This window comes from Vidua chalybeata, chromosome 5 (genome assembly GCF_026979565.1).
Source record: "Vidua chalybeata isolate OUT-0048 chromosome 5, bVidCha1 merged haplotype, whole genome shotgun sequence".
NCBI lineage: Eukaryota > Metazoa > Chordata > Aves > Passeriformes > Viduidae > Vidua > Vidua chalybeata.
This window is the reverse complement of record NC_071534.1, coordinates 58773885-58796385: the sequence shown is the minus strand read 5'-3', so window position 1 is coordinate 58796385 and position 22501 is coordinate 58773885. Positions and strand designations below refer to the sequence as shown.

General features: G+C 38.7%; 1 protein-coding gene across 1 annotated transcript in view; it reads left to right on the top strand.

Annotated features, from left to right (window-relative positions):
- The first annotated feature begins 2535 nt into the window (after positions 1-2535).
- The window catches only part of PIK3CG (phosphatidylinositol-4,5-bisphosphate 3-kinase catalytic subunit gamma), a 33097-nt gene continuing 13131 nt past the window's right edge, over positions 2536-22501 (top strand). Inside the window, exons 1-6 of the mRNA XM_053943047.1 lie at positions 2536-2821; positions 8568-10589; positions 14742-14807; positions 14913-15138; positions 19060-19163; positions 21376-21522. Coding sequence (XP_053799022.1) covers positions 8580-10589; positions 14742-14807; positions 14913-15138; positions 19060-19163; positions 21376-21522 — 2553 coding nt within the window. The 5' untranslated portion in view covers positions 2536-2821; positions 8568-8579. The remainder of the gene's footprint in view (positions 2822-8567; positions 10590-14741; positions 14808-14912; positions 15139-19059; positions 19164-21375; positions 21523-22501) is intronic.

Sequence of the window (22501 nt, the reverse complement as noted above, 5' to 3'; positions counted from 1 at the left end):
AATGAATCCAATTTGTCAATGATAACAGAACATTTACATCCAACATGTGTCAGTACATAAAGTTGTTGCTGAGCATTTAATGTGGCTGTTATTCTTTATCACTGTTTCTCCACTAAACAACATAAAAACTGATGTTTGACTGTGCAGAGGACACAAAAGATACCATCTTACATTTTTTCAACTCCAAAACTCCCGTTTAAAATCATGACAGCAATTTCTTGTCATATTTTTATTACAGCTGGTAGAGAAAGGAAATAATTGCATTTTGACTGCACCCTACAAGATTATATTAGCAAAATGATTGCTTCTTTGCATGACTAATTTTGATTAAATCAGCTTCATTTAAATATCAAATTGCGTTCTTCACCTTTCTTCATTAAGCTATGGTATTCCTGACAGTTTTAAAGTTCTGTTTTTGATATGGTAAAATATGCATTTCAATTTATTGTGCAGGCTGTTCTTGACTAAAAAAAACAACCAACAAACCAAATGATAATTTATGGGAGAGGGTTTAAGTCACATATAGAAATTAACAGGAATAAAATAATGTTAAAATGTTTATTTCTAAAGAATATACAACCTATAAGGAGAGCATTCTCACCTACAGGAAAGTTTGTATTACTTGATTTGCCAAAAAAAGCAATAAAGAAAATAAGCTGTATATAGATGAGCTGAAGATTAACTGCAAAAATGTAATATTTCATTAACATACAAAATCCTGAAAAGAGCAAGATTTTCAGTTTACCAACCTTTCTCAAATATAATAAATAAAATAATTTATTCTTTCATTGCAAATAACACTACATTGACTTATAGCTATTTTAAAAATGTTATACAATTCTGGCTGAAATCAACACAATACATGTCATTTGCTCTGGCTGTAAATTATCCCCTCTATAATTGTCTTTTGACAAATGACAGTCTTTTTATTCAGCTGCTCAAATCTCCATGTGTTTGTGCATCCCCAAATAAAGTCCACGGATTTTAACAGGATTAGTTGCCAAACTGGCTACACTTGTGTTCCCGGAGTGATCCATCTGGGGATCCAGCCAAAAACCACAACAAAAAAAAAAGACTTCCTATTTTGATAAGGCTTTTAAATGTCTTTTAAAGCATTCAGTAATGCGATGCAAAGCTGAACTGCTTTGACAGATATTACCCATTGTACTAGGCAAAACCAAGCATGAAGTGAGTGTTCACTGTGTTTCCCCTATGCTGCACACACATCACATGGAAGTTGTTGAAGGTTTTTGCTTTGCTTTCACATAAAAAGGAACTTGAGGCCAGTACAGCTATTATGATCCCTTACAGACACAGTTCATTGTAATGTATATTCATTTTGAAACAGAAATTTCTCTTTTCTGCTTCAGGCTGGTATGATTCTTAACACCATGCAAATGATTTTTTTAGTCAAAAGAATCCATCCATGCTACAATAACAATTATCCAACTTTTTATAATAATGTAACATACTAGTTACTTCCTTCTGATATTTTCTTTCTATGGAAGTTAAGAATGTGTACCTAGAAAAATCATAATAATTTTTAAAGTCTTTGTGGCAACTTATGGTCTTGTAAAGTGCTCCCTGAAGATGTAACCTTATGTCAGCATAGTTTTCAGGGCAAGTGTGTGTACTCTGTGCCATACACAGTTCACCTGTGAATCTCACTGCAAGATCTGGGTCAAAAAAATGTCTCAACATAATAATGGAAAGAGTTTTGCTGTTCAGTCTGAACAAGAGCTGTGGAGACAGAAACACTCAGCTTCATTCAGAGCCAAACAGACAGCAGCCTGAATGGGGAAAGAGTGGTGAGGGGGAGTTGTTTGTTTGTTTGTGTTTGAATTGCATGTGAATGGTTATGCCTGAGCTGCAGTTGGAGTCTGGCACCGTAAGGCTGATGAATTAATCCTCCTGCTGTGGGCAGCTTTGGCAAGGCCTTAGCTGGAATACTACTATGTCCAGTTTTGAGCAGTGCTTTCCAAAACCAATGTGGCCCAATTGGCAGGAACCCGGAGGCGAGCTACAGGAATCACAGGAGGTCTAAGGAACATGACCTAAAAAGGGAGATCGAGGACTGCCCGTCTGGAGATGGAAAAATAGTAGAAAAACAGTTAACACAGCAAATTCAAACAACAAAGTAGCTGGAGGGGACAGATGAAGAAAACCCCCAAACTGAATAACAGGAATAAGACGAGCAAGATGCTCTGTCTGTAGGAGAATTTTAATCAGACAGCATGAAAATCTTTGCTAAGCAGGAGACCACCATGCTGGAGTAGGTTGCCATCTCCAGGGGTTTTTAAGGGCAGTTTAGACAATCTAATTTGTCCCTGCCCTGAGGTGTGGGGCTGAAGGAGCTGTCAGGTCTGGCCGGGCAGGCGGAGGTCGCTGCAGGAGGGCCATGGGCAAGCCGGCTGTGGGGCCCTGGGCAAGGAACACCTCAGGAAGCTGCGCCAAGGGAGCTTTTGCTGCCGGTGCTGACACCAGGACACGTCCCGGTCCTGCGTGCCTTGTGCTGGCGACTAAGCCTCACCGCAGCTGTAGTGCTTTCACCCCAGCAGAGGGTCTGTGCGCTCCGGCTGATGCGGCCGGGCCGGGGCCGGGGCCGGGCCCGGGCGCCCGAGGCCGCGACGGGGCCGGGCGGGGCGGGGAGGCCGCGCAGCCGGTTCCCTTTTCGCCCGGCGTGTGATTGGCGGCGGCTCCGGAGCTGCCTCTGCCGCCGGCTATGGAGCCTCCCCGCCGGCCCCCGGCCCGCGCCGCTTCTTTCTGAGGGAAACACCTGTCCGGAGCCGGAGCCAGTGCCGGTGCCGGGGCCGCCGCTGCGGTGAGTACCTCCTTGCCGGGGGCAGCGGGGGTCGCGGCGGATCCCGCCCCGGGCCGGCGCTGCCGAGGCCCGGGCTCGCAGGTGGTGGCTCCGCTCCCCGCGCCGGCCGCGGGCGGACCCACGCCAACCCCGCGCCCGCCGCAGGGCGCCCCTGGCCCCGGCAGCCCCGGCGGGGCGGGCGCGGCGAGGTTCGCCCTCCCGCGGGCGGCGCCGGCCGCCATCTCTGGGCCCGGGCGGTGGGCCGGGGGCGGGAGGGAAGAAGGGAGGGAGGCGGCCCCCGGCCCCGGCCCGCTGCTCCCTCCGCCTCCCGTACGCAAAGCCCCTTCCCGCAGGGGTGTGCGGCTGGCCGCAGCCGGCACTGCTGAGCCCCCCGTGCTGTCCGGTCTCGCGCGGCCTTGGTCCCGCCTCACGTCATGGCTCGAACAGGAGTTAACGAGTTTGATGCCAAACCCGCTGAGGAAGCTGTTGGAACGTTGAATGAAACAATGCGAAGTGAAGGATAACAGTAGACAGTTCTCTCGAGTCTTGAGATCTGTGAGTCAGCTCTGCTACAAGACGGCTTTTAAACAATAAGTAACTATTTCCTCATCCAACAAATTTCTTGTGTCTGTCTGATACATGTAGACCATGAAACCTTTCCACACGACAATTCCTCTGAAAGAATAGCTGAGGGCATTCGGGAGTTGGTTGCTGGTGCAGATTAGATCACGCTGTTAACAATTAGTGTTGGAAAACCGGGTCCAAGTTGACAGGCAGTGTTTAAGTAGCGAATGTGTCCGGGCAGGAGCAATAGCAGCGATCTCTGGGTTTTAAAACTCTGCGAAGTTTTAAACCTTGGTTCCAAGGTGGATTACTTTGAGATTACTGCTACATCACTTGTGTAACCCCAGTGAACTAGAACTTTGCCGAAATTCTTATCTAAATTTACAGAATCGGCTAGATGTTACTGTTTGTTCCAGGAGCCCCAAATAGATAACTCATATAGAATCTAAATGTGGTGAAAGCAGAGCATCCTGAAAATGCTACAGCTGTAATAGCAGTTTGATTGACTCCCTAACCTCCCAACCAAGCTGTATCTGCTGGTTCACATACTTTTGAGGAGGAATGTGGCTGCATTACCTGTAAAGTTAACTTGCTAATGGGAACCTGCACTGATTTATTTCCCATTCGAGCTAGTAGTTATTAGAGGATCTGATGAAGCAACTGAGTCAAGTGGTATTTTGTTGTTGTGTTGTGTTAGTGTTGTATCTTACCTGTGAAATTCAGCACTAGATCACTGCAGGTGTAGGGAAGATGTACTCCTGTCCAGCAAGTGGAAAGTCATTTCCTACTACATAACAGTGTGGGCAAGTAGATGTAGTATGCTGCTTGGAAAACCTTGAGTCTTGTCATAGTAATTTTGTTTTTTTAAATTTATCTTTCAAGTAAACTTTGTCTAGAACTGTGAATGTAAGCTTTAGTGTTGTATTTACATAATGCATGCACAAGGTAATTCTTACTCTGGTAGAGAGTGCTTGTTTTCTTGAAAATTAAGTTGTCTGGGAAGGAGTTCACACTAAAGTGAAAAGAATAATTTTGAAATAAGGTTTTCATGCAATGGATTAAAACAAAAGCAGGAGCTCATATAGAATAAGTACAATAGTAACTGGTAGAATTCTAACATAGTCCTAACAGAGCAGTCAAGATTGACAGCTATCCTAAATTTTTTGTAGCCAAACAAGTAATGCATCGTAACACCACATTGTCTTTTTGAAGTACCTTTCAGCCATTTTTTTCACATAATTTAATGACTTTACTCATTAGTGTCTCTTCTAATCCTGCTGTGAATCATGTTTCAGTCTCAGTTATGCTTAACTGTACTGGCTCCATTCCCTTTCCTTCTCTTCCCTCACTTCCCAACCACTCCTGCAAGTGCTGAGTCACTGATAAAGGAACTGATCCAGATGAAAATTAACCAATTTTTTTTGCTAGTTTTGTTATGATCAGATTGCTGACCTGCGTGATGAGATAGGAACACAACTGGAGACAGACTGCTTGTCTTGGTTACCTTTTACAGGCCCATCTTTTCCTTTTCCATTGGACCCCATCAGGATTTTTAGACCAGTGTAGGACAGTTCTTGTAATACAGGGATATTCAGGGTTGATGAGGCTCAGTAGAATTAGAAATAAAACAGAGTGATTTTTTCCCCCTTTTTGGGGTGTTTTTGCAGTAGAGTTTTGAAGTGTCAATACTGTAAGTAAAGCTTAGGCATGACAGAGGTTTTAGGAACTTAATATGAAATGATTTTTCATTATAAACATCATAGTTCTATGATTCATGTGGGCGAGGAAATATGGTTTTGCCGACACATGGATTAGCAGGAAATGGATACAATTTGGTGTCACCATAAGAATGCGTCATTGCAGACACAGATGAGAGACAACTGTCGCTCCAAGAACTTGCTTCTGAAGCTGAGGAAAAGGGGTCAGCGCAGAACTGGGGATGGATATTGGGTTGGAATGGACTAGACATGACAGGTCAGATAAAAGCCCAGATAAATGCAGGACAAAAGACAGCCTTGTATGGGCAAGGCAGCTACAGAAGTCCCATGCATTTTGTGTTGTGTCTGATGCAGTTTGTGGGGGGATATCTGAATCCACAGAAATGTTGCTCTACCTGCCTTTATAAGTGGATTAAAGTGTGAAACAACTGCATTCACTGAGAAATGTACAGGTTAGTTCTCTGCTCCATGACAGAGAGATGCTGCCTTTGCTTGTCCTGATGGTGTTGATCTATGGAGTAGTGGTAGAAGAGCTGTTTGTATGTATATATGTTTGAAGAATTAATCCGTAAGTCCATGACTCAAGGAGCAGGCTGAGGACATTTTAAACCAGGAAGCTTTCCTAGATCTGCAGAACCCAATGAAACTGAAGTGACTCCAGGTTTAGTTAATGGTGCAGCACAACAACTTTTAGAGGAAGGACTCTGCAAAAAATCTATATAGCTTGTTGGCATGAAAAAAACCTTAATGCTAGTTGCTTATGTCTAAATGAAGAGAAATATATGACTACATTGTATTTTAGAATTGAGATGAGAGAAGAGCGCAGTGTGTAGTGCTGCGATGCCACAAAGGCTGTGGCTGTGATGAATGCTGACAGGTTGAATGTGGGTGGAGGATGAGTTTTGGAGGTGTCTTGGCCAAGATGGGTAGATTTCATGTCAGTAACAAAATGTTCAGGGTAACTTCACCACTACCTTAAGAAAATTCAAATACTGGCTTTAAAAGATAGAGGCATCTGGGACAGAGTGTGTTTCCCCCAAACTGACTCCTGAGAAAAATAACCTCTAAAATAAAAGATCTTGTCTGACAAGCAGAATGATGCTCAAAGAGAGAAGAGCTGTGTCAGTGGTGGAGGGTATTTTCTGCTTTTTAATCTTGGCAGAGTGTTAATCAACCTTGGCATGTTGGAGGCAGGTAAGATACTGTCAGATTTTTTTGCCAATACAGAGGGAGGGGTTATTTTTCACATTTTTATAAAAATGTGTTGTATAAATAGGAAACATGCATGTATTAAAAAAAAGGCGCTTCACTGTAGGTAGACAACCTACCAGTTGTTTCATATTTTTTTCCTCCTTTTTAAGTCTCATCATTTTTGCATGATATCTACCACTGTAGGATTTGTACTGCCTGTTGCTCTTTAAAAGATCAGTATTTCACTGGAAAAGTCATAAGGAAAAAGGATGAAATTAGACGGTTTTCTGTCTTTTCTTTCTGTTTTGTACATGTTTTCTATAATTTTTTTTTTTCCTGTGGGGATTATTTTTTTTAGTAAAAGAACAGCACCTCAGGCTGTAGTTAACCACAAGAATTAGGGTTGAAAGTCTCTGGTTTAATTTCTTTCTGAATCTAAAGTCATCATTTCTAGTGTATTTCACTGTGTGTTTGTAATCATAAATGAATGAGTTAAAAATATTTGGGATAAGGCTGCCCAGTAGTTCTGCTGCTGAGGTTACCATGCAAGATCCTTGGCATATACAATCTCTATGAGATGCCTGTATGGAGACTGGCTTAAAAATCTCTAGTGAATTTAAGTTGGGAGTCCTCAAATGGCTATCACCATGCAAATAAAAACAATGCAACATTGCATATTTAGTTGCATTTTATCTACTATTTGTATTTAATTCTTTTGGGAGGTAGTAGCTTAAAAATATATTTGGTTTAAATATCTTATTTGAATTAATTAAATTTATCGCCCAGATTATTCTTTGCTATTCTTAAAAGGTTCTAAACATGTCTCCTATACGTGTGTGTTAAATTTATGTACTGTTGGTGTGTTTTTACTGTTGTAACAGGAAAAGCATTCTGACTTCTTTTAAAATGAGCAATCATATGTATAATCAACTTGGTTAAAACTTCCTTCCTGGTAAGAGCAGCACTTCCTTTGCATCTGGGTATGAGATCAAGCAAGAAAAGCAGAACAGCTTAAACAAAGAAATCTTTTGTATGAATGATCTTCCTTTAAAAAAATAGGAACTACAAAAATTAAACTAATGAATAATCTTCAGCAATTGAGCCTTGGTTTTATAAGCAGGTAATATTTCCTTGTACTTTGTCAGTTACAGAGGTGGTGTGTCCACAGTCGCTGCTTTCTGGAATGCAGAAGAATTTTAGTTAGCATGCTCTGTTGTTTGAATTTAATCTTTTATGTTTTTATCTGCTTCTTTTAGTATCTGCTAAGGCATCATTACAATGGCTTTACTTTTCTCCAGCAGTTAGGATTTTATGTGTAGAAAGTGTTGCTTGGAAAAGAAGTTCAGTATGTTGCTTTAACTTGGCTTGTGCGAGTACACTCAATCAGCACTGAGTAATTTCCACTTCAGTATTGGTCAATGGAGATTAACTGAGAAGCAATATTTTTTGTTTACTGAATGCTGATAAGGTAGGCTACTTGTGTTTAATATTGTTTTACTGGTGTTTTAGGTGTGATTTGATGTATAGGGTAATAAATCAGCATCAGCTTGGGAGATTTTTCTTTTGTAACAAACTAATAGTTTATATTGGCAGTGTGTCCTTTGAAAATGGATGGATATTGTCAGTCTGGTGAATTGATTTATTTTAAAGAAGAACATCTAAGGACACTCACCTTGAATGTTAAATGCATGTTAAATATATCTTCAGAAATAGTCCCTGACTTTTGCATCCTAAGAGCTTTTTGTTAGGTTGAAGTCCTGATTCCTCATCACTAAAAAGAGGCAGAGAAAACTGGGAATAGGCTCATGTCTGTCCAGACTGCAAATAAATTGCTTGTTTTGTTACTTTCTGCCATTCCTGGAGCTCAGTGGGACTGCATTCTATTCATATACAGAAGTGTGTGTTTTAATTTCTATGAAAACCCATGTATGTTAACATTAGCAGCATCAAAACAGAAGAGACAGCAGAAGAATCAGTGCTTGATCAAATAGAAGCAAGAACTAATCCATATGGAGATCGCACATTCAAACTGCTTATCCTCAGTAAAACCTGGGCAGGATGTTTAAAACCTCTATTTTAATTACTTAATCACTGGAGAGTTGGTTGGAGATTTTTTATTTATATTTGGTATTGAATTGAATAGATTACATCTGAAATGGTTAATGTAAATCAAGTATTTGTGACCAGAAATTAAGGAGAAGTGGAAATATAAAAAATGTATCTGAAAAGTTAAAAAGTAAGAGTAAAGATAAATGTAAATGAGAAAGTAATGAAGTAATTGTATGTTTTGCTAGATTCCTTCTGGCATGGAGTTGGGGGATCATGAACAGCCCGTTGTTATGAGAGACGAAAACAAACGAAGGAGGAGAAGAATGAAACCTCATTGTACATCAAATAGCTTTTCATCAATGGAACTGATATCCATTGAGTTCATTTTACCTACAAGCAATAAACATACAAAAGCACCAGAAATTATGTTACTCGAAATAGCTGGCAACTGTACGGTTGAGCAAATGAAGGCACAGATTTGGATGCGTGCAATAGAGACAAGTCAAACCACAGACTTCTACCATGCATTCACCCCCGATCAGTTTATTCTGCAGTATCAGAAGAAAGGGCAATGGTATGAAATTTATGATAAACATCAAGTATTACAGACATTGGACTGCATACTGTACTGGAAGGTGTTACAGAAAAAGGTAGGCAAGATCTATGTTGTCCAGAAACAAAAACCATCAGAAGAAGTTCAGGAATTTCAGCAGCAACTTAATGATTTGATTGGTTATGATGTCACTGATGTGAGCAATGTGCATGATGATGAACTAGAATTTACCCGACGCAGATTAGTCACTCCACGAATGATAGAGGTAGCCTGCAGAGATCCTAAATTATATGCTATGCACCCATGGACTACATCTAAACCACTCCCAGAATATTTATTTAAAAAGATCACTAATAATAATATTTTCATAATCATACATAGAGGAACAACTAGTCAGAAAATTAAAGTGTCAATAGATGACACTCCAGATATGATTCTCCACAGTTTTTTCACAAAAATGGCAAAGAAAAAGTCTTTGATGGACATTCCTGAAGATCATAGTGAACTGGATTTTGTTCTCAGGATTTGTGGCAGAGATGAGTACATTACTGGAGAGACACCAATCAAAGATTTTCACTGGATAAGACAGTGCCTTAAGAATGGGGAAGAAATCCACCTTGTCCTTGACAATCCCCCGGACCCGAATGAAGATGAGGTTCAGAAGGAAGAATGGCCCTTGGTGGATGACTGTACAGGAGTTACAGGGTATCACGAACAATTGACAATAGATGGAAAAGATCATGAAAGAGTCTTCACTATCTCTTTGTGGGATTGTAATAGGAAATTTAGAGTGAAAATAATTGGCATTGATATCCCAGTTTTACCGAGAAATACTGATCTTACTGTGTTTGTAGAGGCTAACATTCAACATGGGCAGCAGCTACTTTCACAGAGAAGAACTTCGTCAAAGCCTTTTACTGAGGAGGTTCTGTGGAATATTTGGTTGGAATTTGATATCAAAATCAAGGATTTGCCTAAAGGAGCACTTCTGAATCTTCAGATATACTGTGGCAAAGCACAGTATATGGGACCATCTGCAAAGACAAACCTTCAGTCACATGAATCCTCCAACTCTGATGCAAAATGCAAAACCCAGCTTCTCTATTATGTAAATCTTTTGTTGATAGATCACCGTTTCTTGCTACGAAGTGGGGAGTATGTGCTCCATATGTGGAAAATTCCAGGTAAAGGGGAAGAACAAGGAAGTATAAATGCAGACAAACTCACATCAGCAACTAACCCGGATAAAGAAAACTCAATGGCTATCTCTATTGTACTGGACAAATATTGTCACCCAATTGCCTTGCCCAAGCACAGGATATCATCAGACCTCCAGGGGGACAGGACTCGAGCTGAAATGCCCAACCAGCTTCGCAAGCAACTTGAAGAGATCATAGCAACTGACCCACTTAATCCACTTTCTCCTGAGGACAAAGAACTGTTGTGGCATTTTAGATATGAGAGTATAAAGCACCCCAAGGCATATCCTAAGCTGCTTAGTTCTGTGAAATGGGGTCAACAAGAAATAGTGGCCAAAACATACCAGTTGCTAGCTAAAAAAGAAGCTTGGGATCAGAGCACTTTAGATGTTGGACTCACAATGCAACTTCTGGACTGTAACTTTTCAGATGAAAATGTCCGAGCAATGGCAGTTCAAAAACTGGAAAGTTTAGATGATGATGATGTTCTTCATTATCTTTTACAGCTTGTGCAGGTAAGGTGTATTTGCATTCCTGAACTCTGCCTTCTAGGAATATATTTTCATTACCACATAATTTGCATTTCCCATTTTAGTAGGTCTTGTTAGTATTCCTTAGTTTTGAAGTCTTCAATGTTTAGTCAAAGCAATGGTAGTAACCAGATTAATGCAAAATACACTTTCCTACATTTTGTCTTTTGCCTTTGTTGATGTTTTTGTGGTACCATTGCCTTGTGTCTTACCATTTGCATCTTGTGTTTACAGTAGTAAGTTTTTCTGAAATTGTTAATGCCAGCACAGCTATGATGGGAGTAAATCCTAACTGTGCTATCTGTAATTCTGTTCATATTGGATTTGAATCACATAGCACTGAAGAGTTGTTGACTAACTTTACCGATAGTTTAGAAAGAGTGTAGTAGACTGAGTGTAGATAGAAAGAAAGTAAATGCAGATGTTGACAGGGGCAAGGCCTGAAGAAATATCTGGGGTTGGGTTTTAGGTCAAGAACACCAGTGTAATAACACAGTATTTTGCAGCAACTTCAGTCTTGTGCTGTTAAGGGGAGCAAATTTATCTAGAAACTCCCTCCCCTAAAATTTTGAAAGTCGCTCAAGAGTTGATAGGACTACGTAATAAGATTAAGTCATTCTGGGAACTTGGGTACAAAATTGTGGTTCTAATGGCAAGGGATCACTGCCGTATAGATTCAAAGCACTTTGTATGTTCATCTGCCAGATCAAACGTTGGGAAGGTTTATATCAGTTACACAAGAAACTTGGTTTGGTTGCTTTTCTCTCAACTTGATGCCATCAGTTGGCAGTGGCAAAGTCTCCTCTGGTGTCTGATGGAAGGTGTAACCTTGTGTTCTTCCTGGTAAGCAGGTGGGGCTGCAGGCATCCTACACCTGACAGGGCTCTGTTTTGCATGGAAAGGCTGATATCCTTCAGAGCATGAAATACTTTTTTCAGAGAATCAGAGGACAACATTCAAAATTAAACAAAAAACAAACCTAGAACTACTGCTGCTGAGGAAGCAGCTTTTTATTTCTGCAGGTTCAGAGAGAGCTCAGAATCACAGGAAAATGAAGTTAGTATTTCAGATTTTGCTGCACATTGGTAGTGCTTTAAACAAAGCCTTTCTAGCCTTGTCTTTGCTTGTCTGAAGATTAGGCAGAATTTATGCACTTCTGCATTAACCAAAGGAGTCGCTACGGTTACCTCATTGGGCCTCCCACGTAGCTGCTGCTATATATATATGCTTGGCTTGTGAGCTTTTGCTGTCTACATGTGGCTCAGCAATTTTATTCACTTTTTTTTTGTATCTAAATTAGGAGTTTGGGATGATGATTGGTTGCTATCAAAATGCCTGAGAAAATAGGGGAAATACTGGGGTTGTTTCCTTTTTTTTTTTTTTTTTAATTGTTTGTTTTCAGGAAGTACAAATCTGGTGAGTTTTAAAAAAGAATAAACCTTTCTAACAGTTAAATAAAATATTGTAGCATAAAATCATAGTGCCTTAACTTCACTGTGTCATTTTTATTAAGAGGTGTTGTAAGAAATAATGAGCTTACCAAGCTTACCATCATTAAAAACAAAAAACATGCTAGATTCCAACTTTACTTCTCTGCTGCTTTCCTTGTCTTTATTTCTTAGCTGACTATGGAGCATAAGCTGTCAGGATTCTGCAGCAAAATTTTGGTATGACAGTGTATTTAAAATATACATTTTTCAGAGAATGGATGTTGGCCATTCCTCTGCTCCAGTGGATGCATCTCTTCTGCAAATGGTGTCACTTTTCAAATGCACACCTTTAGGAAAGCTCTGTGGCTTATTTCACTCTGCACAGGATATTCCCGTTTTATCCTCTGTGGAGTTAGAAATCAAGCATTTTATTTCCCCACAGGTTATTTCTAATTGAAGCAGCCACACCATAAATCAACCTATTGAGCTTCCTATAATGTCTGTTCTTCTGTGTACAGTTGATAAACCATGGATAAGATAGTTAAAATGCAACAAAATTCTTTGTAAGATAAACACTGATGGCTGTACTGCATGTATATGGCAGTGAGTAAAGGCCTCTGCTGAACTGACAAGGAAAAAGTACACACAGGTCAGTACTAGCAGACATTTTTTAATGGCCAGCTTTTATTGTTGCTGTGCAGAAGCTGATATTTGACTTTGTGAAGAAAAAAGGGCTGGACTGTTAAAAATAATTATCTAAATCTTCAGCTCAATAAGGATAGTCATAATACATTTTTAATATTGTTTTATGTTAAAATATATTTGCAAGTTCAATAAGGAGGTTTTGCTTTGAAGTAATGATCGATTGTTTGGCTGTATTTCAGTCTTAACTTGCTTTTCAAGGTTATGTGAGCATTAGGCACAGTATATAACAGAGTGAGGTTTATAATAGGCTTTCTTGGAACTGGAAGAAAATCCATTTGAATTTATGTGATAATATTGCTTTTGGGCACCTTACTGCAGTGAAAATTAATTTTTATTAAAAACCCCTCATGTCTCATAATCTCATACACAAAGTAAAAGGATCTATATATTGTTTTATTTGTGAATTCTCATTGTCTTTCCTAAATAAGATGATGTTGTTTGGGGATATAAAACAGTACTGCAGAGACAGTCAAGACAGTTCTTGCAGAATTATGATACAGGAGAAGAGCAAGTCTGGTGCTTGGCTTTTTTGTCTGTCTCTTAGCCAGCAGCTAGAAAGAACGTGTCTTTCTGACATTTTTATAAGTTGCTTCATTGGAAAGTTGACTTGATTTTTTTTTTCTTTTGATTAAACCCACAGTATGATTTACATTTCAGAAATTATGTTGAAATTTTAATAATAAAAATACAACTATGCGCCACAGTACTTGTAAGACTTTATAAAACTATTATTGGTTTGATGAATTTAGCAGACCTTTGCTGATGGCTTGGTTGCTTCTTTGCAAGCTGCAGACTGCAGTGATCTTGAAAGAGCCATTATATTCTGTTGAATAACTATTGCTAGAGGTTTGCATACTTTGTTGCTTCTGAAAGCTGAGCATACTACATGCACCCAGCTCTCTGCGCATCCCTTTGTTTCCCCCTAATCTCCTACAGGCTGCTTCCTGGCACTCTTATTTCCAGAACCTGAAGCCATTCACCAACCCCCTCAGTCCATGACAGATTTTGTGACTCTGATTCATAGATTGTATGCTTCTTATTTCTCTTTTGTTGCCATGGGATATAAGTGCATACTTTTTTCCACCATTAATCTGAATACAAACCTTCTGTAAGCTTGAATTCCTCAAGCAAAATGAAAGAAGCTACTGAAAAAATTAGTTGAAGTCAAGAAGTTCCCTGGTACTACCCAGAATCTGGAAATGTGATGGTTTTCTGGTAGACCAATTATCTTGGTTCCTGGGATGGAAGAGAGAATAAGAAAAAAAATTTCCAATACTGGCACTTGAAAATAGTTATTGACTTTCTCCTCCCACCTCCTTTTTTGGCAGTAGCTTGGAAATGTCTGTGGGCTTGGGTGGAGGGGAGCAGCTTTTGAAGGAGAAAAAATACTTCTGTTTTCATAGTCAGTAAAAAAAAAGCTCTGGTGAAGTCTTCCTCTTAATTGTACTTCATTATTCTAGGATGTATATCAGAGCTTTTATTCTGTCATTCATTTACAGCATAAAGGCCAGGTAAGTGCTCTGAAAAGCTGCTCCTGTATCCTGTTTTTTCTGGGGAACTCACCAGTGAATCCTTGTGCCCTAGTCTCGAAGTAGTGGATGTTGACCAAAACCAGTATTTTATTATTGAAACATTTTATTAAAGAGCTATTATAAATACATTATTCCATCTGTCAGTAATCATTTCAAGCATTCTCAGTATCAGTCATACTGCAAACTGGTTTCTGATCTTGCTGATTTTTGCCAAGAATGACATTGCTTTATGCATATGCTCAGGTTGGACTCTCTGGTTAGAGAGTTGTCACATTAATAATAAACCTGGAAAGAGCCTTTTGCAAACAAAATGTGCTTCTTGAATCAGACAGAGAAGCCTCAAAAAGACTCGCTTTGTTACACATTTTCTACTCCTGCAGCAGCAATGTGTTCTCTAGATGTCACTGGTTAAGTGTAAGCAGTGGGATCTTAAATGTTTTAACAACGTCTTTTATGTTTGTATCACTCAGGCTGTGAAATTTGAGCCATATCATGACAGCGCATTAGCCAGATTTTTGCTGAAACGTGGTTTGAGAGTAAGTACTTCAAAATATAGCCAACCTATGCTAAGGTTGCTGGCATTATTAAAACCCTTTGTCAAGAAATGAATGCTAATTTATAGTGTTTTTCTTTACCTGTAGAACAAAAGAATTGGTCACTTCTTGTTTTGGTTCTTAAGAAGCGAAATTGCCCAGTCTATGCACTACCAACAGAGATTTGCAGTCATCCTTGAAGCCTACCTTAGGGGCTGTGGAAAAGCAATGCTGCACGATTTCATGAAGCAGGTTCAAGTAATTGAATTGCTACATAAAGTCACAATGGAGATTAAATCAGTTTCTGCAGAAAAGTATGATGTTACTTCTCAAGGTATTTGCTAACAGGCATTTCTTTGTTGTTAATATTTTTTTTTCTCCTTGGGTGTGAAAAGCTGGGCAGCAAATTGTACTGTTCATTAAGAAAAGTTGTGGATAAATTGCTGTCAGAGGGCATAATTTTTACTTCCTTTAAAATGTGAGTGTAAGTTAATAATGATTGAACCAGTAATAGATTTGTTTGCTCATTTCACCCCAAAAGGGGAAGAATATCAATGTTCTAGATACCCAGTATTTTCCCAAGCTTTTGCTTCTCTTCTTGAACCTCTTGCCACGCCATCTGGGAAACAGATAAGTTCTTGTACAGTAGCTGAATGCCGGTGCTGAAAATATTCGCAAATATCAACTGGAAATTAAAAGTGACACTTGCCAAGAAATACAGCCTTCCTCTAAACTTGAAGATTTTTGGCAGGAAGATCAGGGAGGAGCCCAGTGCAGCCTCTGCTATGCCATGGAAGTAGCTGGTGGATCAGGCGTGAATATACAGGGCATGTCTTTGAGGAGCTCTGTGAGACAGATGTTGCATTGTTATTTCCAGTTCTTGCAAGCACTGCTTTGGAAGCCACAGTAGGGTTATGCAATGCCTCTTTACCTCTGGGTTCTGCCTGCCTTTCCCCCCCACAACTTTCTTAAAAGCTTCTTTATCCTCCTTCCTGTTACTTTCTTGGTGTTGGGAGTAAGTGTGAGAGGACGTATGACAATATTAAAATTCTAAAAGCTGTAGAGAGAACACCTCTTCCTGTGTGTTCAGCCTGGTATGCTCCAGGCCAGGAAGTCCTTGGATTGGAAAGCTTTTCCACTCTGGTTATGCAGAAGTGATTGTGGTGGTGTTTCAAGAGAGATTTGAAGGAAATATGCATTTATTCTTCAATATATAGTGTAAAATCTGTTATGTTACCACATAATGTGAGTTAAGGGACTTACTGAAGCCCCATATAAAACACTGTTTCTAAACAACTTCTTAAATTTTTCTTAAAATATTCTATAACCAAAATGTATTTAAAATTGCATACCGTAGAAAGAAACTATATAAACTTGCAGATGTACATGTCTGTAAGAGCAGTGGATTCCATAATACATTATCTTTGAAGGATATGTGGGCAAAGAGAAAAAGCTTCAAGAAAAAGCAGTCATATTAACACCCACCAGGTTTTGAAGTTAAAGAATCTTTGGATATAATGTACAGCAGAACACTGAAAGATGACTTATATAATTGACATTTTCACTGAATAAGGCTTCCTGAAACTGTGGAATGTCCTAATAAATGCTATATCTAATGTAATTTATTCTCTGATTATTGAGGACATAATTTTTTTCTACAGGCACCCTCTACTTCTTATATTTTTAAAAATGTATATCCTAAAATTTATTCTGTAGGTTATTGCTTCTTTTTTGTCCCAACATTTCTAAGTTTATTGTTGTTCATATTTTCAGTGTGAATGTTTTATCCTGTTTCATTTCATTCTGTCATGCAGTCTCATCTTATTCTTGTATACACGTTTCTCCAGTGTTTGTGGTTTTTCTGTAAAGAACAAATTCCTTTCTGCTAGGGATTTGTTCCATACTATTCCAGCAGCAAACATGTTGTCAAACTGTTTATTTCACTTTTCACTGTAATCTCTTTGCATATATTTGAAGATAGCAAGTAATAATAAATAAATAAATTCTTAAGATCGTAATATTACATCTTGCATGGGATTATCTGCTTTCATCACCCTCTGAGCTAGATTATTTGTTTCCCAAGAATGTGTCTATTCAGCTGTTTCATCGCTTAAAATGCATAGCACCTTGTTCTTAAGCCAGATCAACTTGAAAATTGTTGTAGCAAGTGCCTTTACTTGCATCTTAAAATCAGCTATTCCTAATCTTTTGTAGCTTCAGTTGGTTTGCTTACAGTTTTCAAATTACATTACATTACATTACAATGAGGAGACTTACTGAGTTAACAGTAAATTGTAACAGTAAACTGTAAACAGTAACTTTCCTAGATAGTTGTCTAGGAAACCTGTAGTTATATTATAGAAAGCTGTTTAATTATCCAAGTTTCTACAACTTAGGTGTTTTTGAGGGGACAGGGTGGAGTTGTTAGGGTTTGGTGGTTTTTTTGTTTGTTTGATCGGTTTGTTTTTGTGTTATTGTTTGTTTGGGTTTGGGATTCTTGAAGTGCTTTTTTGTAAAGTGTCTAATTTTAAAGTCCACTTGTTAGCTCCCCTATATCACTGCCAGATTTATTTTTTACCAGAAGAGATACCATGTTAGTTACCAGGTACTGCTAGTAGTTCTTTTCTAGAACCCTCTAGGACAGATGTAACATTTGTGTTCTGTGAGTTGTCAGCCAGTTCTTTTGCCTTGACTTCCTTAATTTGATAGCAGCATTTGAACTGTCCTGATTTTTTTTGTCTAATGTACGCTAAGAGCCCACAAAGTCTGTATCCTGGGCTGCATCAAAAATAGCATAGGCAGCAGGTCAAGGAAAACGATTCTTCCCCTTTACATGGCCCCTGTGACACTCCGTGTGGAATACTGCATCCAGCTCTGGGCCACTCAGGACAGGAAGGACATGGATCTGCTGGAATGAGTCTAGAGGAGAGTCACAAAAATTATGACAGGGCTGGAGCACCTCTCCTGTGAGGAAAGGCTGAGAGTGTTGGGATTGTTCAGCCTGGAGAAGGCTCAGAAGACCTAACATCAGCCTTCCAGTGCTTACAGGGAGTTTGTAAGAAAGGTGGGGGACAAACTTTTTAGTAGGGCCTGTAGTCATAGGACAAGGGTAAATGGTTTTAAACTAAAGGAGGACATATTCTGACTACAAATAAGGAAGCCTTTTTTTTTTTTTTTTTTTTTTTTTTTTTTTTTTTTTTTTTTTTATGCTGAGGGTGTTGGCACTGGAACAGGTTGCCTAGGGTGGTAGAAATGCCCCATGCCTGGAAACATTCAAGGTCAGGTTGGATGGGGCTCTGAGCAAGTTGAGTTGAAGATGTCCCTGCTCATTGCAGGGGGATTGGACTAGATAACCTTTAAAGGCTCTGTCCAACCCAAGCTAATCCACGATTCTGTTCTTCTATTTTAAGTATCCAGGTCTATGTTTAGCTTTATCAGTATGATTTTTTTTTTCTCTTTTATTTTTATCTCCAAAATTACTTAACATGTATATGCTTCCTCTGCTGTGCAGCTATGGTTTCTTTTAGGACAGTGTTCAGGTCTTTGCCCTAATGCAGGGTAATAGCCAGTGTATTGCTTATGCTGCTGACACTCACCAGCTGAGGTGAACAAAATACATCATGCATTGTATAATCTGTACTATTCTGAGTTGAGGATTCAGGAGCTTGAGGTTTTATTAATTAAGAGATTGCACTTAGGTATGAACATTAAAATTCTTGTTCATATAAATATACAGCAAATTTTCTTCTTACAGGAATGTAAGATTAAAAAGGCTGTACTGTGAAACCAGTTTTAGGAGGGTAGGAAATTCAGTGTCTCTGTAGTTTGTCTCCTTATGGTTACAGAGTAATTGATTCCAGGAATTCAAAAGCCATGAGTCTGTCTGCATTTCTTGTCAGTTATGAGGGAAAATACTTTTTGGTGTATTCTACTGTGTTTTGTTTTTTAAACAAAAGCTGACATTTTAAGGTAAACTCTTACTGTGCAGCATATCTAATTGCAGAGAAGGCACAAGACTTCTGAGGTGTTTGAAGACTTTACATTTAGGTATCTGAAACAACCCTGGCCAGTGATACTGCAAGTTAAAGAGTTTTCCTCCATTCCTTGAATCAGGAGATCCAGGAGGAAAGCAATTTGAAATGGCAGCTAAACGGAGCTTTTTAGCCAAAGTATAATGCTCAATAAGTTTGATTACCTATAACCTTTTTGCCTTCCAATGTTTGATTTTATTGCATTTTCTTTCTTGTAATTGCAGTTATTGCACAGCTGAGACAAAAGCTTGAAAAATTACAGGGCAGCAAACTTCCAGAAAGTTTTAGAGTTCCATATGATCCTGGACTAAGAGCAGGAGCACTAGTGGTAAGTATATTCTGACTTTCTACAAATAATTTAAAGAATATATTTGCAAGTATGTATCACTTGGTAAAAAGTTTGTTACTATGTTTAAAGGTCTTCTTTCTGTGTGGATACAGTGATATTGCAGGGACTCCATAGGTTTTTGCTCCCACAGCTATTACTATTTTTCTAAATGTAATGACATGCCACCATGTGCTAAAAAATTGCAACAACCCATGAAATTCTAATCATTAAGTGGCAATTATACTTTTTCCATTAGTTGAATACAAGATTTAACCAGGTAGCTGATTCTCTTTTTGAAATTAAATAACTGTATAAAACTTTTATCTGATTCAGGGGTTGTGGGATATTCAGTTTCCATTCTTCCAGTTACTTTCTCTGTCTTACCCTGATTCATATCTGTCACTAAGATTTGGGTCCAGACCTTTATCACACTGACAAAAATGTCTACCTCAGCTATTTCTGATTTTTCAGTATCTCTATGTTGGTTTTGTTAGAAAGTACATTATGATTTTGTTAGAAATACATTAAGAAACACTTGGGTTTTTCTATATTGCTGCCTTCAGTTTTGTGGTGAGATTGCAATTGTGTATGTTGACTCAGAGTTTGAAAAGATTCATAGACAGCAGATGTGTAGTTAGAGGAAATTGTATCATGCAAATAAAATGTAATGTGAGGTCTGGGTAAAGAAGCACAGTCAAGATCCTTGGACTCACTTCATGTGCAGCAAGGACCCTATAAGGAAAGAACCCCTTAATTTTCTCTACCTAAGGACAGACAAACCATCCAATTTAAGGAATTGCCAAATGTTCAGGCATTGTCTAGATATGGCCATGTTTCTGTTAAATAAACCTGTGTCTTAGGAGACAGGCTATGAGCTAGTCTGTCTTCAAGCTGAGAGAATGAACCACCTCTCAGGTGAGCATGGCTGAAGCACTGTCAGCACAGAAGCCAAGACAGACGACATTTCTTATTCAGAAATAATTTATGACTTCTTAAATACTTTTTTTTTTTTTTTTGGTACAGAAATCATCAACAGCTTGGCAGAAAGTAGGTTTTGAAATAAAAAAAAATTTCTCTGGATTTTCTAATTTTCCTTCACTTAGGAAGTATTCAGTCCTACCAGGACCTTCCTAGATGAATGAAACAATAAATTTACAAAGGAAGGTAGCTATGTCCAAAAATTGATGGGTTAGCTTTTGTTTTTCCAAATTATATGAATAAAAACATTTGGTAAAACAAACTAAGCTTTCATTTAATGTTCATTCTAACAAGTACTATTTGTCCATAATCTTCAAAACCTAAATTTTTTTTAAGTCTAAACCAAATATTAGAAGCAAAATCACAGTTTCTAGTAAGTTCTAAGATTAAAAAAGTTCTTTCATTTTTGAAAATAAGGATGGTAAAAACTATTTTGTTTTAAACTGCAGGCTCAGAATTTCAGTAGATGAAACATGAATATACTAAAATACTCCTATATCATGAATTCCATCTCCTCTCAAACACTGATGTGCATTTGTTTGTTTGTTTGTTTGTTTGTTTAATTTTAGATGGCTTTATTGTACATAGTAATGTTCAACAATGAATCAGGAATTCCAGAATAGAAAGTAAGACCTACTACAGTTGTCTTAGCCATAATAACTGAAAAAAATATTTGAAACACTGCAGTTTCCATTCTGAATTTATCAGTATTGGAAATATAATAAAACTAAATGGGGAATCTATTATCTTAGGAGTGATTACATTAAATTAGTTTAAAAAATGCCATTTCCCCCATGAGTTTGAACAATTCACTAAGGGAATCAAATCAAGCAGTCTGGAATGTAGTTGACAGAAGTCAGAAGGGTGGATGATGTGGTAAATTGCATCGGACAATAATTATGTTCTGGTTTTGCAAAGCACCTGTCAAAGTGCTGTTGTGAAGGCCCATATTTTCCAGTTTTGTCAGAGTCTCTATTCCTGTTTTAAATTTGTCTGAAGCAGATTTCCAAGCTAAATCTAGTTTTGGAGAGTCAATTTTTCCTTTTTCATGGACAGTGGTTAAAGTTGTGCAGGTTCAGGAGGGTTTGTGTGGCAACTGAACTCTGTCCTTTACATGTGCTTTTAGTGTGTTGCTTGTGGTATAACTGAGTGGAGGTTGGTAAACTATTTTGTAGGTGCTGTTAAAAAGGTTTCTTGGGTTGATGTTGGCATACAGTAAACATGTCTTTCACAGATAGAAAAATGTAAAGTAATGGCGTCCAAGAAGAAGCCCCTCTGGCTTGAATTTAAATGTGCAGATCCAACAGCTTTGTCAAATGAAACCATAGGCATCATCTTCAAACATGGAGATGACCTCCGTCAGGACATGCTAATTTTACAGGTATGAGAGCTAAACCTTATAAAGAATAACATGAATATTTTAAAATATATTTAAATCATTTTGCTTTTCCAAAGTGTGTATACCTTGTCTTCACTGTCCATATGAAATGCGAGGTTTTCTTTTGTATTTAAAACTCTGTATGGCAAGGCTGACATCAACACTGGATCATCTTTGTCATAGTACAGCTTTTTATGTTAGTGTGTTATGGATTAACCCTGGTGGGATGGAAAAAGAGGAAGCGGAAGAGCAAGAAAACTTGTGAGTTGAGCTAAAGGTAGTTTAATAAGCAAAGGAGAATTGGAAGAACAAAGGAAGAAAACAAAACATGTGGTGCTAAGGCAGTCACTCACCACATCCCATGGGTGGACCAGTTCCCAGCCAGTCCCTGCACAGAAGATGGTTAAGCTACATAACCCCTTGCTCCCTGTTTTATTGCTGAGCATGACATTGTTCAGCATGGAGTATTTCTTTGGTTGGTTCAGGTATCTGCCTGGTTGTGTCCCCTCCCAAACTCTTGTGCACCCCAATCTAGTCACAGGCAGGGTGAGAAACTGGCAGCCTTGGCACTCAGCAGACGCTGTTCAGCTGAGACACTGGGACATCAGTGTGTTCCCAGCCCTGCTTTGGTCACCCCCTAAACCACAGCATAGGACAAGCTGCTCGGAAGAAAAGGAGCTTCATCGCAACCAGACACAGTGCATACTGTTACCCTGGCTTTTCCTGCCATATGCCATACATATTTCACATTTTGGTGTTCTAGAGACAAAATCTCACTTAGTGTAAGATGGCCTGTTTCTCTGATTAAGTGTTTTTATCATTTATTTATGCAATGGGTGAAGTTAACAAATGAAAAATCAGTTGCTAGCATCACTCCAGTTTCAGACAACTGGTTTGTTAGGACTTTTGGAAGTATTAATGGGGAAAAGTGGGCAAGCTTGCTAACACATTCAATCTCACCTTATGTAGAAATCATGCAATA